At 38.6% G+C, this 14,962-nt stretch overlaps 1 protein-coding gene across 2 annotated transcripts in view; it reads right to left on the bottom strand.

Annotated features, from left to right (window-relative positions):
• NRG3 (neuregulin 3) overlaps nucleotides 1-14,962 on the bottom strand; it is a 1,290,624-nt gene that overhangs the window by 782,383 nt on the left and 493,279 nt on the right. For both annotated transcript variants that reach the window (XM_082267408.1, XM_082267407.1), the window contains exon 2: nucleotides 10,323-10,452. In XM_082267408.1, the coding sequence (XP_082123534.1) occupies nucleotides 10,323-10,452 (130 nt within the window). The remainder of the gene's footprint in view (nucleotides 1-10,322; nucleotides 10,453-14,962) is intronic.

The following is a 14,962-nucleotide window of genomic DNA, read 5'->3' as shown; positions in this document are numbered from 1 at the left end:
TATAATTAGAGATCCACGATATCCCAGAATTCTAATTTACAATTTTTACATATCTCAGAAGTCTATTTTTGTAAGTTTTCTGCAGGGATTTTTCATAAAACAACAAAGACAGCTATGGTTAAGTAAGTTATAAGTGATTTTCACTTTTTTTTTATTCAAGTACATCTTTTCATAGAGATGTATGTAAGAGGACTGGCAACATGAAGCACAGCTGCAAAGGTTTATATGGGTTACACGCTGTGTTTAAATCCAAGATTTTTCTATCCCAAGGGCAATCAAAGTTCCTCTTGTATTGAAAGCCACTGGTTTATAAGTAAATTATATATATTGCTAAAAGATATGATAGAAATGTGACCAGCCGGGTGACATTTTTAGTTATCAGAAAAAAAAAAAAAAAACAGGTCTACACAGCTAAACTCTTATCAAAGTTAGATCAAAATTTCAGAATTCTTTAAAATAAAATAGTGTCTTCAATATATTATATAAAGTACCCTTATTAGTTACATCTTCATCAAAATTGGTACAACGTTTTAAGGTAAGTAAAGATATAACATGGCAATGAGTTAGATAGTAATGATCTCACACCCCTAGGGTACTCCAAGCTGCCAGTAGGATCTATGAATATTCATTTTTTACTCAGCTAAATGGAAGAAAAGAGGAGTCACAAGCAGATGTTGCTAGAATCATTTATTGGGATAGTTGTAGTAACTGGCTAATAGAATTATTGTCTCAGCCAGGGGTCATGTTATTAACCCATGAAAATAAGGTTATCAATGTCACCTAAAAACTTCCTCCAAAAAGCCCATGAGCATTTCACACCAAACAGCCATTTAGGGATTCTAGAACAACATACTCAAAGAGGCTATGGTAATTTTTAGACTTACACATGTAGTTGGATGAAGGAACATTTCAACAGTAGACCCAACCCAACAGTAGGACAAACCATAGAAATATAGAAAGGAGCACCAGACCAAAACCAGATAAGAGTTCAGGATAATTTTTAATTGCAGGTAAAAATAAAGTCATATAAAAACAGCCAATGCATTGTGAGAAAACAACCCCCCACCCCCCTTCATCAAAGATCATCACAGAATAAAACTTGAATGGAATCAGAGACAATAGTAACTTCACAGATCTATAATAAACCTAGTAATGAACTCTCCACATGAAGTAACAACTTGACAGTAGTTCCTGAGCAGCAATGGATTCCGGGTATCTTCATATCATTAGCAATAAGGCTACGAAGGAATAAACAAATATGGCATGGTACTTTTTAATACCACAAAGCCACATTAACTTTACAGAAGAAATGTAGTCAGGATAAAAATCACCAGTAAGCATATATCAGGCTAAGTGCTAATTGTTTCTCTGGTTGAAAGCAACTGCAACACTTGAATGCATCTTTTTTTTTTTTTACATCAAACTCTAATCCACAGAAGCTGATGGGCAGGATCCAATGTTAAGTTAAAATGACAGTGGGTAATGGCCACTAAGCTGCTTGAGTTAGGGCCACTAAGCATCTGAGACAGATTTAATTTCCTGCTGCAGGCCCAATTTTATAAATATATATATTATACATATGTTTCTAAACTCGCTGTTTAGGAATAATATATATATATATATATATATATATATATATATATATATATATAATTCCTAAACAGTGAGTCCCGAAAAAAAAAATCTTAATTAATCTTACATGTTTTTGCATTTTAACTAATGCCTAATAAGATGCATTTCTATAATATCCCTCAGTTTGAATGCTTGTATAATGTGGCATGATCTCACTGAGATTGTAATACACTAAGTTTACATAGTTACATAGTTACATAGTTGGTGAGGTTGAAAAAAGACATCAGTCCATCCAGTTAAACCTATGATGTGTGTGTGTGTTTGCTTTTAACCGTACATTGTATACCCCTGTATGTTGTGGTCTTTAAGGTGTCCATCTAATAGTTTTTTGAAACTATCAATGCTCCCTGCTGATACGACTGCTTGTGGAAGAGAATTCCACATCCTTACTGCTCTTACAGTGAAGAACCCCTTACGCACTTTAAGGTTAAACCGCCTTTCCTCAAGTTTTAGTGAGTGGCCACGTGTCTTATTGTATCTCCTTTCTCTGAATAGTTTGTTCCTTATGCTCGGGTCGCCAGTACAGTATTTGTACATTGATATCATATCCCCCCTCAATCGTCTCTTCTCCAGAGAGAATAAGTTCAGTGCTTGTAGTCTTTTCTCATAGCTGATGTCCTCCATTCCCCTAATTATTTTTGTTGCCCTTCTCTGGACTTTCTCCAGTTCCAGCACATCCTTCCTGAGGACCGGTGCCCAGAACTGGACAGCATACTCCAGATGTGGCCGGACCAGAGTCTTGTAGAGTGGGAGAATAATCTCTTTATTTCTGGAGTGAATCCCCTTTTTTATACAACCCAGTATTCTGTTGGCTTTGCTTGCGGCGGCTTGGCATTGCATGCCACTGCCAAGCCTGTTGTCTACCAGTACCCCCAAGTCCTTTTCCATCCTAGACTCACCCAGAGGTTCCCCCCCTAGTGAGTAGCTTGCTTTCTGGTTTCTGGCCCCCAAGTGCATTACTTTACATTTTTCAACATTAAATCTCATCTGCCATGTAGTTGCCCACCCCGTTATTTTGTTCAGGTCCGCTTGCAAGGTTTCCACATCCTGCATAGAAGATATTGGCATGCCTAATTTAGTATCATCTGCAAATACTGAGATTGTACTTGATATCCCCTCCTCCAGATCATTTATGAATAAATTAAACAGGATTGGTCCCAGGACAGAACCCTGGGGGACCCCACTTTCCACACCCGCCCAATCCGAGTACTCCCCATTAATCACCACCCTCTGTACTCTCCCCTGGAGCCAGTTCTCTATTCAGGTACTCACCTTATGGTCCATACCTACCTTCCTTAGTTTGTACAGTAAGCGTTTGTGGGGAACGGTGTCAAAGGCCTTTGCAAAGTCCAGATACACCACATCCACAGGCTTACCTTTATCTAGGTGGCAGCTCACTTCATCGTAGAAGGTTAATAGATTGGTTTGGCACGAACAATTTTTCATGAATCCATGCTGATTACTACTTATAATACCGTTTTCATTACTAAAGTCTTGTATGTGGTCCCTTAACATCCCCTCCAAAATCTTGCAGACTACTGATGTTAGGCTGACCGGCCTATAGTTCCCCGGGATATATCTCGGCCCCTTTTTAAATATTGGTACCACGTTGGCTTTTTTCCAATCAGCCAAATGTATGTACATTTACACTTCCAAACAAAATCAGCACAAGGGCCATGTGGAAGAGGAACTTATGCTTTTGTTCATTACATAGGTTTATAAAGTTAACTTCTTTCCTATAAATCCTTGTTGAATATCAGGCAAACAGATATGTCATGTAAGCAAATATCCACTCTTGACCCTTACATACAAATGCATCAGTACAATATAATTGTTATTGCCACACAATCACAGAACAGATTTTAAATGATTCACAGGTAAAAAAAATAAATAGCAGTCTGGGCAAATGAAAGGAACATGAAAGGTATTTTATCTGCAAATAGAGCTTTTATGATATGCTTCTCTGATAGTGAAGAAGAAGCACAGCCACCTGTCGCTGTCCCAAAGGAGAGTTTTAGCAAACAAAGCTCAGTTGCATTAAATCTCATCCAGTGCTTGACACCTACCATAAACAAGTACTTTGAATGTGATATTCCCCTCTAGTGGCTGGAGGGGTTAAAACATTAATAAGGAGCTCTAGCCAGCAGCTGTCAACATCGGACTAAATAAACAAGGTAAACAGCATTACTGACCTGCCAAAAGGGACATATTGTAAACCATTTTTTCATAAAGCCAAATAAAATGCAATTCAGTTTTGCTGTTGAATCTGATGCTTAATGGCATTTTATCAGCCTACTGCACAGTAATTCAGACAATACTGTTAAGAGCTTTCACAAAGAGAAACATGAGACTGGATGCAATGAACCATCGCTTCTGATAAACTTGTACGGCCGGCCAGAAGAGCAAAACTTAACTCACCACTGATGGTTTTATATTACTCATCACTGCAGCTTTAAAGTTCTTAGTCAAAAGACGACTCGCAGAATACAAAATGAGGAGCTCTGTGTTTCTGCGATTACTGTTTGATCATAGACATTGCTATCGGGAAGGTCAACGATGCAGACAGAGAAGAGTAAAGGCTGTGGCTGAGCAGCCATAATAATAAGCTGTGCTGGAGTGAAATATAAAGATATTCCTAGTACTGCAGCTTACATCTCTGGAAAACATTTATGTGGACAATATAATGCGGACATTATATAGACTTTTATCTTCAGTAAATAGCAGTACTTCTTTCCTAGGATGGATATTGCGAAAAAAGCTGCAGGTCAGGAAATAATAATAGATTTTAAGAGAAAAAATGGCATTGTCCATTTTCCTTTAACTAAACTGTATTTAAAGGTGCTTTAGTTGACACGAGATGAGGCAAAACATTAAACAATATGCGTAACTAAAAATGGAAGAGTCGGAGGCGCATGTGCGGTAGCATCCAAGATGGCTACTAAAGCCTGGAGCTCCGCACTGTCCCAGAAGTCCAGCGCACTCCATAGCTGATCACAACCCACAGGAACGAGTGCCCTTATCAGCATCAGCTTGGTGAAGCTCTCCTCCACTGACACATGTCAGGAGGTTTGGTCTGGAGTGAGTACACCCATAAGCCCCATAACCCCAGTGTGGAGCAAGACCAAGTACAAGCGTCCCAAGGATAATTTGCCTCCTTGATCACTCTCCACTACTAAAACACGTCTTTTTTCCTGGCTGACCCGTGTTATAGTTCTTCCTCAACTGAGAATGGCTCTCAACAAAATGTTGTGTCTCTTGTCTCTTCACCACCCCCCCCCCTTTCTTTTCTTTTTTTTTTTTCTTTTCTTCTCTTTTTTTTTTTTTTTTACTCTGGGAAGTATCTACACTTAGTAGTAGTCACTCATTGGGATACCCATGAATGATCATTAGGCCTATAAGGAACTCCCCAGGGTGAACTAGTTTGTATTTACTACATGTTGTCAATTTACAACCTTTTGAACAGTGATTTCCAAGCTCAATCTTATGTTTTGCCTCATTAACCTGATTCCTCTGCCAGCCATCCCTTCTCCCGCAGTATTACAATTGCTCTCTTTTTCCTGATCCCTTTCCCCTCCCCCCTCCTAATCAAAGGGGCTCTTATTTTGGTTAAATGTTAGTTGTGATTTTTATTCAGACTATTTGAATTTAAAGTTTTACTATAGGGGTGCGCTGCAACCGTGGCAGGCTTCTTGTGCTCCACTTACCCTGTGAATATGGTACCTCTATATCCACTTAGCAGGATCTTATCCTCCCATACTTTGCAGGCAGGGAGGAGCAGGCTACCTCCTGCTTTTTTGGGTCCTTATTAGGCTCCTGCCTACTTTTACTTTATCTTTTTCTCTTATCTGTTTCTTGCTCTAATCTTTCTTCTCTTTTAGCCAATCTCCAGCATACCTCTGACCAGCAGGTTTCCTCATGGCATCTCATACCCGCATGGCCCATCCCATCAGTCCAGACTTTGCAGAACGCTTGGGTAAGTGACAGTGGATTGGATCTTTGCCCATTCCATTTGCTCCATGGCCTCTGATAACGTACTCACACCACCTCTGCGTGTGGTTTCCCATAATACACAGGGGTAAAATTTCCCAATAAGTTTTCCAATCTTATTACTCTCAAAAAATAGATGTAGTCCTGTTACAAGAAACACACTTTCCTAGGCAACACAATCCCTCTTTCCTGCATGCAAAATACCCTACCTTTTATCTGGCAAATGTTGAAGACAAAACTAGGGGAGTGGCCGTTCTCTTTTTTAAAAATTGCAAATTTCCGCCACAGTTAGAGCACAGAGACCCAGAGGGCAGATTTATATTAGTAAAGGGGTTCTTGGACGACCATTTATATTCTTTCAGCTCTTATTATGCACCCAATCAGGGCCAAGCAAAGATTTTCCAACTAATGTTTCAGACTTTAGGCCCTTTGGTAAAGGACACTGTAATATATGGCGGTGATTCAAACACTGTTTTTAATCAGGGATTGGATAAATCCAAGCCTCCCAGTTCCCAGATCACTTGTCTTTCTACAAATAGCTCTAAAATTGCTAAGCTGGTCTGGGGGCCCTTTTTGTTAAAGGGGGCTTCAAGATTCCGATAAGCCCTCCGCCCGCAGACTCCCACATCCACCACCCAGAATTGTGGGGAAGAGGCCCTTGACTCCATCAACATGGGGACAAGATGCTTTGGAGTGGGGGAGGCAAACCCCCCTGCCCCAAAGCACTCCCCCATGTTGTGGCCCCGTTTGTTTGCTCCACATACTTGTTGGCACATTAGTTGGCTCAGTTTTATCAAGTGTAAAGAATGCTGGGACTTGTATAGCAAGGAGAGCATTCCCTGTGTATGCACAGGAGTTTCTTCATAATCAGTTAGTGATTATGTGGCCAGCCATTATTTTAGTTTATTTTAGCAAAAGTGTTAAAGCAGACCTTCCATAACAAATTCCACCATCTCAACCAATTAGCTGCAAAAAAAACCCCACAAAAACTTGAAGAATAAAAATTACCCACCTCAGTCCCAGCTTAAGACTATTCCAGTAGGCATGGGTGATGTCATTAAACCATATTATTGCCTCTAGGAATCCTGCTAGAATGCACCCCATTCCATTTCAGAAGTGCAATCTGCCTAGGGGGTAGCGGTAAGGCATAGTGATGTTGCCAGTGTCTCCTGGAAGCACCAGAAGCCATACATAGACCCTTGGTTTAAGACAAAAAATAGGTACAGTATGTCTCATCACAGGCATTGCAATCAATAAGATTAGGCTCTGATAAGCAAACTAAAATTTTTCTAATCCTAGACTAGAACAGAATGAAAGGATCATCTATTAAACTTGTAAATAGTAGTGAAAGAGTGATTTGCAAGAAAAAATTGAACTTTCTTTTCACATATCCAGTGCCAAAAAAGGAGATTGGGGAATATAACATTGTAATTGTCAAATTATAGGCCTAGATGACCTAACTGTAAATATACTTTCATTGCTATTTTTTCTATACGACTCAAACACTCACTGATGAACACATACAGTATGTACATGCATACATGTAGGTTCATACTAACTGCACCTAAATGTAAAATGCTGTCAGTGTGAACACACTGTAGATGAACCAATCTACTATGTTGTTGCCTCTGATTTTCATGTTGTGGAATAAAAACTAGCTGAAAATCCTGGAAAATGCAAAATCAGTCTAGTTTTCATCTAGGCTGTTTCCAAATAATGCTAACCTAGGTGCTATGAAAGGATTATTATAATATGACAATGAAGAAAGAAGAACTTTGGCTTTATTTTTAACTCTGTACATAGAGAGATTGTGTTTTCTATTACTTTAAATAGTTTTTTTGGGCCAAAGTGGCCCAAACAAATGTCTCCCTATTCTAACAGGTGCTGGGTGCGTTGTATAAGCTCTATAAACAGTTGGGAGGCTCAGCAACATATAGCATACAGCACTGTGTTTCAGGTGTCAGACGAGACCTTCATGTCTCACACCTGGAACAAAATAAAGTCAGGTTGAGTAGTGCTCAGCCCTTCATAGGCAGCTTTGTAGTCTATCAATGAATAAAAACCTTCTTCTGATTGGCTGAGGCAGAGAGAGGGGATGAGATGTCACAATCAGTCAATCAGAGAAAGCTTTGTATTCATTGATAGAATACAAAGCTGCCTATGAATGACTGAGCGCCTCTCAGCCCGACTCCAGATGTGAGACAAGAAGGTCTTATCTTCCACTTGGAAAATAAGGCTGTATACTGTATGTAGCTAAAGGCTACATACAATTAATACAGTGCGCCCAATGGGTACACCTGTTAGTGTAGGAAAGTTTGTTTGGGCCAGCTTGGGCCTCAGTGACAGTAAAGCTGGAAATTAGCTTTAAAGTTTTAAAACCTGTAACTTTTTTTTTACTTTAGCCCCTTATCTGGTTCACCTAAATGAATATAAAGGACCACTAAGGGTTGGAAAATGGCCTATCTCCACTGGGGCAAGAAAGTTGCAAATAAACCTAGCTGCATTTTTGAGGCCTAGACACCATTTTTGTAAAAACACTAAAGGGAGGCACAAAATAACTTATTGCATTAAAATTAGGGTGGGTGTTATAATAGGGGCCACATGCTCACAATTCTTTTGCTATGAGAAATCAATTTTTTCATGCCTGGTGTGCCACATTGGTATGTGTGTGGTAAATGATATGGCACAATTAATAAAAAAGCCTCTAGCCAACATTATTTTTGTATTATGAAGCAATAACAACTATCCACTGTGAAAGAAAATAATGCTGAACTAGCATCAACGTAGGTCTTCATAATTATTTCAGCTTTTCTCATGTTCTTCCTCTTCTTAATTAACTCCAAAGCCGACCCTTATCAGGAGAAACATTCTTTCTGTCCTCCTATAAATATTATTATTCCATCCCTTTCTTTGCTTAAGCATCTAATACTTTATTATTGTCTAAGTTGTAGCATGGATGCCCATTTCTAAAAATAATCTATGCATTGATTTTTTATAACAGCATAATTTGTTTCACTGTTTGTCATTACAGAAGAGTTGGGGAGGTTCTGATTAATTCATGTTAACTAGAAATTCAGCTTTTGATGAAACCAAGATCCAGCTACAGAGTGGTAAAGCTTTCCAAGTGTGGATTTGTTTAGGAAAGTTTCCATACAGCGCCAACCGCTCAGACACACACAAACTGTATTAAGAGCATCAAGTGCCTGAGGCTGGAAATCATGATGGCCTTTAAATCCTTGACATGCTGGATGGAGAAGATGAAATAGTGATCACTGGAGAGAAAGAGGGAGTGTGTGCAGCAAACACTCTAATATATGTTTAGTTCAAGTTACTTTTTTTGTGATATAAATGCACACCACGCATAACGGGTTCTCTTGTCTCTGCAAGGCTGCCCTTTACAATGCGCGACTTGTAGCCAAATGCAGCTTGATATGTAGCCTGGAGGACAATTTAACCTCCTGCCAAGGAAGTCAACAGTGCAAAGCACAAATAAAAGACAATTTGTGTACTGCATATTATTCAGAAGAGTATCGTATACAATATAGGTTCATTCTACAACATCAGTTCAAAATGTTAGTGATCTTTATAATGTATTGTAAAACTGATTTGTTTTTAGGATTTACTGGTAATCTACAGTATATGTAGTGCTAAATCGGGTTTTGTTTTTAGGATTTACTGGTAATCTATATGTAGTGCTAAATCGGGTTTTAATTTGTATAGACTACAGTCATCTCTTATTTCTTATCATCATATTTTTAATTTCATGCACAAGTTTGAAACCATAAATCAAAAAGTACAATACACTTTACCTTTATAAAAAGTATGCCAAACTGCATAACCACAAAGAACTTTAAAAATGGATTGGCTCTTCAAGAACAGTCTTGTATTCAAAAAATTGAACACCGTATATTTCGGTGACTTTTTCAACCATTGCTTTAAGTTTTTCAGATAAGATAATTACACACCATTACAACAATTACACATCCAATTGTTATATGAACAGAAAGATGGCAATTCACTGACAACCATTAGAGGTGAGCTCAAAATCAGGAATATCAATGAAGACCGTAAGACCTATTAGTAATGGCACCCAACTAGCTGTCACTTTTTCTAGAAAAAAAATACCAGCCTCATGATCCTATTAATACCTTTAATAAGACATATATTAATACCTATTAATAAGACAAAAATCCTATTAATACCTTTGTCAGCAAGCCAAGCAGATAAAATACTGTCCCGGTTGCCACCCCTACATCCAATAAATGTTAATGTATGAATTCTTTGTTGATACATGGAGAAAGTGAACCCCTATTTTCAGCAGAATTTTATTTCACATTGAAAACTCTAAAGATCCCTTTATTAAACACACAAAAAGCATAATTATAGCCCTAATCCTTTCCTCATCAAAGTCAAAATACCAAGAAATATAACGCAATGTGTACCCTATTAAAATACTCATGACTCATTCTTTATCATTATCCTGGGCCTGCTAGAGTTTTGTGTCTTTAAGTGGCCCTAGATACATCCTGATTGATATTTTCACTTTTCATTGCAATGTTTCCATTTAGTCTACAATAAGAATGAAATAAAAAGCTAAGTAAGGTTCGCTTAGCAAGAAAAAACAAAAGAAAAATCTATATTGGACATGTTTTTCTCATTCGCAGAAGCATTGTGAAATATTTAATGGCACTTCATTCACTTACCGACAATGTTTATGAGATGCCGTTAAGGTTTCAATCACAAAACATTCACCATCATTCAAGCAGTAGGCAAGGTCCTTATCTTTGCAAGGTTTAAAGTGCTCAGATCGCTCTGTGAAATAGGTGGTAGTATCTGAAATGAAAAGACAAAAAAAAAAAACACATTGCATTATATAAAGTATCCACAAATATGGAAATATATCATTAAACACATATTTCTAATTGCATATTCGATAAAAAATTAATAAATGTCAATTTTAAAAATATTAATATAATAAAGTCAAAATGTCCATCAAAATGTCCATTAAAGAGTTAAGTAAAATATTACCAAAAGTCTCACCAAATACGAATCCTCACATCATACAAATAGCTTAGATGGTCTAGCACAGGCATTTGATTTGAGAAAATGTACTTCCCAATCCAACACAGATAACTATAATATGCACACTTTTCACATTCTCTACCTTAAGGGGGCTTTTGCGATGAGCCCTTGAATAGCTCAAAGAGTAGATAACAGAATAGAAAAATAATATATAGGAAAGAAAATGCCTTTTTTATTCCGTATGAAATTTAATGTGAATAATACAACACAGTTGGTAACCAAGAAGTAGCAGTTATGCTTGAATCCTTTGATGTCATGGGCTCCGTCATATAGGCACATTTTGCCCACTGTAATTATGTCCAAAAAGGTATCATTTGGTTTGGTATGGTTATGGATTTTTGTCTGTAAAATTGCAAAAGCACTGGAAGCCTGCAAAGTTAAGATAGTACAACAGTTATCTAACATAACCCCTCTGAAACTAAAACGCTGTTAAAACGTCATGAGGGTAAGTGTGCCTAAAATGTAATTTCAAATGTATCCTTTGCAGAGAAAAAAAAAAAAAAAAACATGTATGTCTCAAACTCAAAACAGCTACTTAGCATTTGGCAAAGAAAGCCAGAGGCAGGGTTGCCAACCTAATTTTTAATTTTTCACAGAAAAAAAGACAAGAATCCTGGGCACCCAACTTTCTTTTACAGACAACTCAAATTTGTATTTTGCTTACAAGGATCTCAACTCTTGTAACCCCACCAGCACACACCTGCAGTAGCAGTAGAACATCACATCTACATAGATTTATTTTTCCCTTCAATAAAAATAATTTACTTGAAAAAAAGCTCTTCCAATATTCTAAAAAAGGAGAAGATAGCTGCGCTCAATACATAAATAGGTGATTACAGACTGCCAGTACAAAGGTGATATCAGACCAAAAAGCAATAAGTAATAAAGTACAGTGCCACAATGACAAATAAATGGAAGAAAAAGCATAGACTAAACAAAGTCCATAAAGTCCGTGAAGCCAGATGCTGAAATGCAGAAATGAATTCAAGAGGATTCCAACACCATAAATGAGAACACAATCCTGACGATCACCACGTGCTCATATAAGGTGACTCCCTTACCAGAACTTTAGACCCCCTGTTACGGAAGGTCAACCAAGCATAGAACATGGAGATAACAACCAGGATAGGGTCCACTCCAAAGTCCAGCACCAGATCCACCACGTAACTTCATCCAGAGTAATGAATCCTCATATGTTCAAGTGCCTCAGATAATGGATGATAGTATCCCTGTCACAATGGGAAGAACTGGACTCCAGCGAGATACAACAAACCTTCGCACCACTAAGGCCGACCCCTGACACACACGCTTCTACACTTCAAAGCGGGTTTTCATTCGGCATTCCCTGATTGGCTACTAGCAACGTCATGATACGGATACGCTCACTCATTGGTCAATGCTGCGAAGCAGGTTGGTTGAGCTTAATAGTCTGTACATCTCTTTTATAGCACAGTAAATTATAATACCTTCCCCTTTTTTGCACCCCAACCTTATACCATAAAACAGTTTAAGCTCCTACCCATTCTTTTATCATACCATAATATAATAGGTTATCTGATCTCCATCAATTCTTTTAGAGCCCCTCCCTAATATGATAATAGATTGTTAGCTGTTTAACCTTCTATATTTCCCCCAAATGGTTGGGGGGCAGAAGTGGAAGAGATTACAATGTGCTAGGGAACAAAGGATCCTATTATACCTACCTATTAAACTGTCTAAGGTAAATCTTATTCCAATGCTGAGGAATGGAGCCAATGGGAAAAGTGGAATGACCTGTTATAGGAGTACTCCTGGTAATGCATCACACACAAGCTTTGAAACCACCCATAATGTACCATAAACTGTGGGTTTATCACAAACACCTCAACTTTATTCATGGATATTAGGGTCAAGAGCGAGGATACTAATTTTTTTACAGATAGTCCATAAAAATACAGACTACAGGCGGTCCTCGGGTTACAAACATCTGACTTACAAACGACTCCTTCTTACAAATGGAGGGAGACAACAGGAAGTGAGAGGAAATCTACCCCTAGGAAGGGAAATTCACTCCTGTAAGAGTTATCATGGGAAAAAGGTGTCTCCACTGAAGCTTTGTCACCAATCCTTGTTTCCACAACAACCCAAAATTTTCTAAATCCAGTGGTCATAGGGACAGAAAGCGAGGAGAAATATTCTGAGTAGGGGTACAGAGAGCAAATTAAATGGTCCAGGTGTGTTAACCCTTCCCTATGCTATCCAAAAAAGTAAAAATGATTCTTTTGGCTGGAGCTAAACTTAAAAAATGTATCTGTTCTGACTTACAAACAAATTTGACTTAAGAACAAGCCTACAGTGTGTACTACTAGTTTTGTACCTACTTGTTTGTAACCCGGGGACCGCCTACATTGGCATCCATGGATGGGAAGATTTTCTTGCTGTTACATGTAGCACTACTCCATTTGAAAATGGGTCCACCTGACTTCACCCAGTGATGACCCACCCTTGCTGAATCCAAACTCACTGACACACCTGGTAGCGTAAAATGGGCTATAATAAAAGTCCCTTAGACAAAGGGTCTGGTTAACCAAAGCCAACAAATGGTATATGATCCACCTATAAATAAAAGGCCCTACCTATGGTACTGGCCAGTAGGTCTAAAATAGAGTCTACTGGTGTTGTAGCTCTGCTCAGCAGCAACACCATAAGGTCTCTTCCATTAGGAGTCAGTAGTCTCACTCTTTGAAGTATTGGACACCGCTCCACAGCTTGGGTCTCTCTTTTCTCTGGAGTTCTACATTGAGAGAAGCCCGCAGTTCCTTTGCTCGGCACATATATGGCAACTTCCCTGGGGACACTCTCTGCAACAGCTAGGCTCCCTAACACAATCTCTGCTGCCAGCACACAGCAGCAATCTGAGCAGCACAATATTGTTTTTGCAGCTAGCAAACAGCACAGCAGAAGTCCTCCTGGTACTCCTTATATCCGGGCCCTATGTCATTCTCTTCTGTATCACATCAGCCCGGAAGACTTGCACACCTACATATAACTTTCTCCCTCTGTCTTTAGCATAGGGCTCTCCCCCACCCCCTAACTCCCTTGGAATTGATGGGTGGTGCTGAAAATCTGGCTTCAGAAAGGCAGTCACTTAAGTTTCTCTTTTGTTCTCCAACAAAATGGCCCCAGTTTTCATGTACTGAGGGTACTTCCTGGCAAGCTTCGAACTGAGGTTGCTGCAGCCAATCAAATACTTTTCTCCTCCCTGCAATGTTCATCACCTGCAGGGGTAAGAGCAAATATCTGCAGGCCAAAAAGATGTCCTGCTTCATGGCTTAAGGCTAACCGCTGAGCTACACTTGTTACAGAAACTTACCAGACATACCTGTCAGCTTGTATCTGTGCCATTTGCAATAGCCAGCAAAGATTTTGTATGCTATCAGCTGACACATGATAATTCCATGTGTTTTGGTTTGTTCTGCTGCAAGTGTTCCCTGCTGCATGCTGTGGTTCCTCCCACAAACCTCTATGTCAAGGCAGGACACAGTAGTGATATAGAGGCAGCAGAAAGAAACCACAGCAACCAGAGGGGGCATGCACTATCCAACAAACCCAAAGCGTCAGATAGCAGAAATACCAAAAGCTCCTGCAGTGACCAAACAGATAAATGCCACTCAAAGCTAGGATATTGACACAATGGGGTTGATTTATTAAAGGCAAACAGACCATGCACTTTTAAAGTGAAGTTGCACTAATTTTCCCCAGAGCTTAGTGAATGTGGTGAAACTCTGCCCATTACCCAATCATGTGCAACCAAAAATGCTGTTTTTTTTTTGTATTCCTTGCACCTAATTGGGTAATCTTTACAAACTGGTGATTTACCACATTTACTAAGCTCTCGGGGAAAATGAGTGGAACTGCACTTGCAAAGTGCACAGTCCATTTGCCTTAAGTAAATTAACCCCAATAACTTCAACCGTTTTGGCACTAGAGCAATTATTTCTTTTTTTTTTTTCCAAGAAGAGCATTTTTTTCATTTTTTGCACACATATAAAAAGTTTGCATTTTTAGCTATGAAATGACCTTAAACCCAATGACAGTATATATTTTCTGAAAGCAGAGGCCGTGAAGAAAAAAATAAGTTGCTATTTTTTATGTTGCACGATATTTGCGCAACAGTTTATCAAATGCATATTTTCAGGTAAAATATAATGATATATATATATATATATATATAGATATAGATATATATATATATATATATATATATATATATATATATATA

Source organism: Pelophylax lessonae, assembly GCF_965119305.1.
Source record: "Pelophylax lessonae genome assembly, chromosome: 9".
NCBI classification, from domain to species: domain Eukaryota; kingdom Metazoa; phylum Chordata; class Amphibia; order Anura; family Ranidae; genus Pelophylax; species Pelophylax lessonae.
Note: the sequence above shows the minus strand (reverse complement) of the source record. Positions and strands in the feature narration are given on the sequence as shown.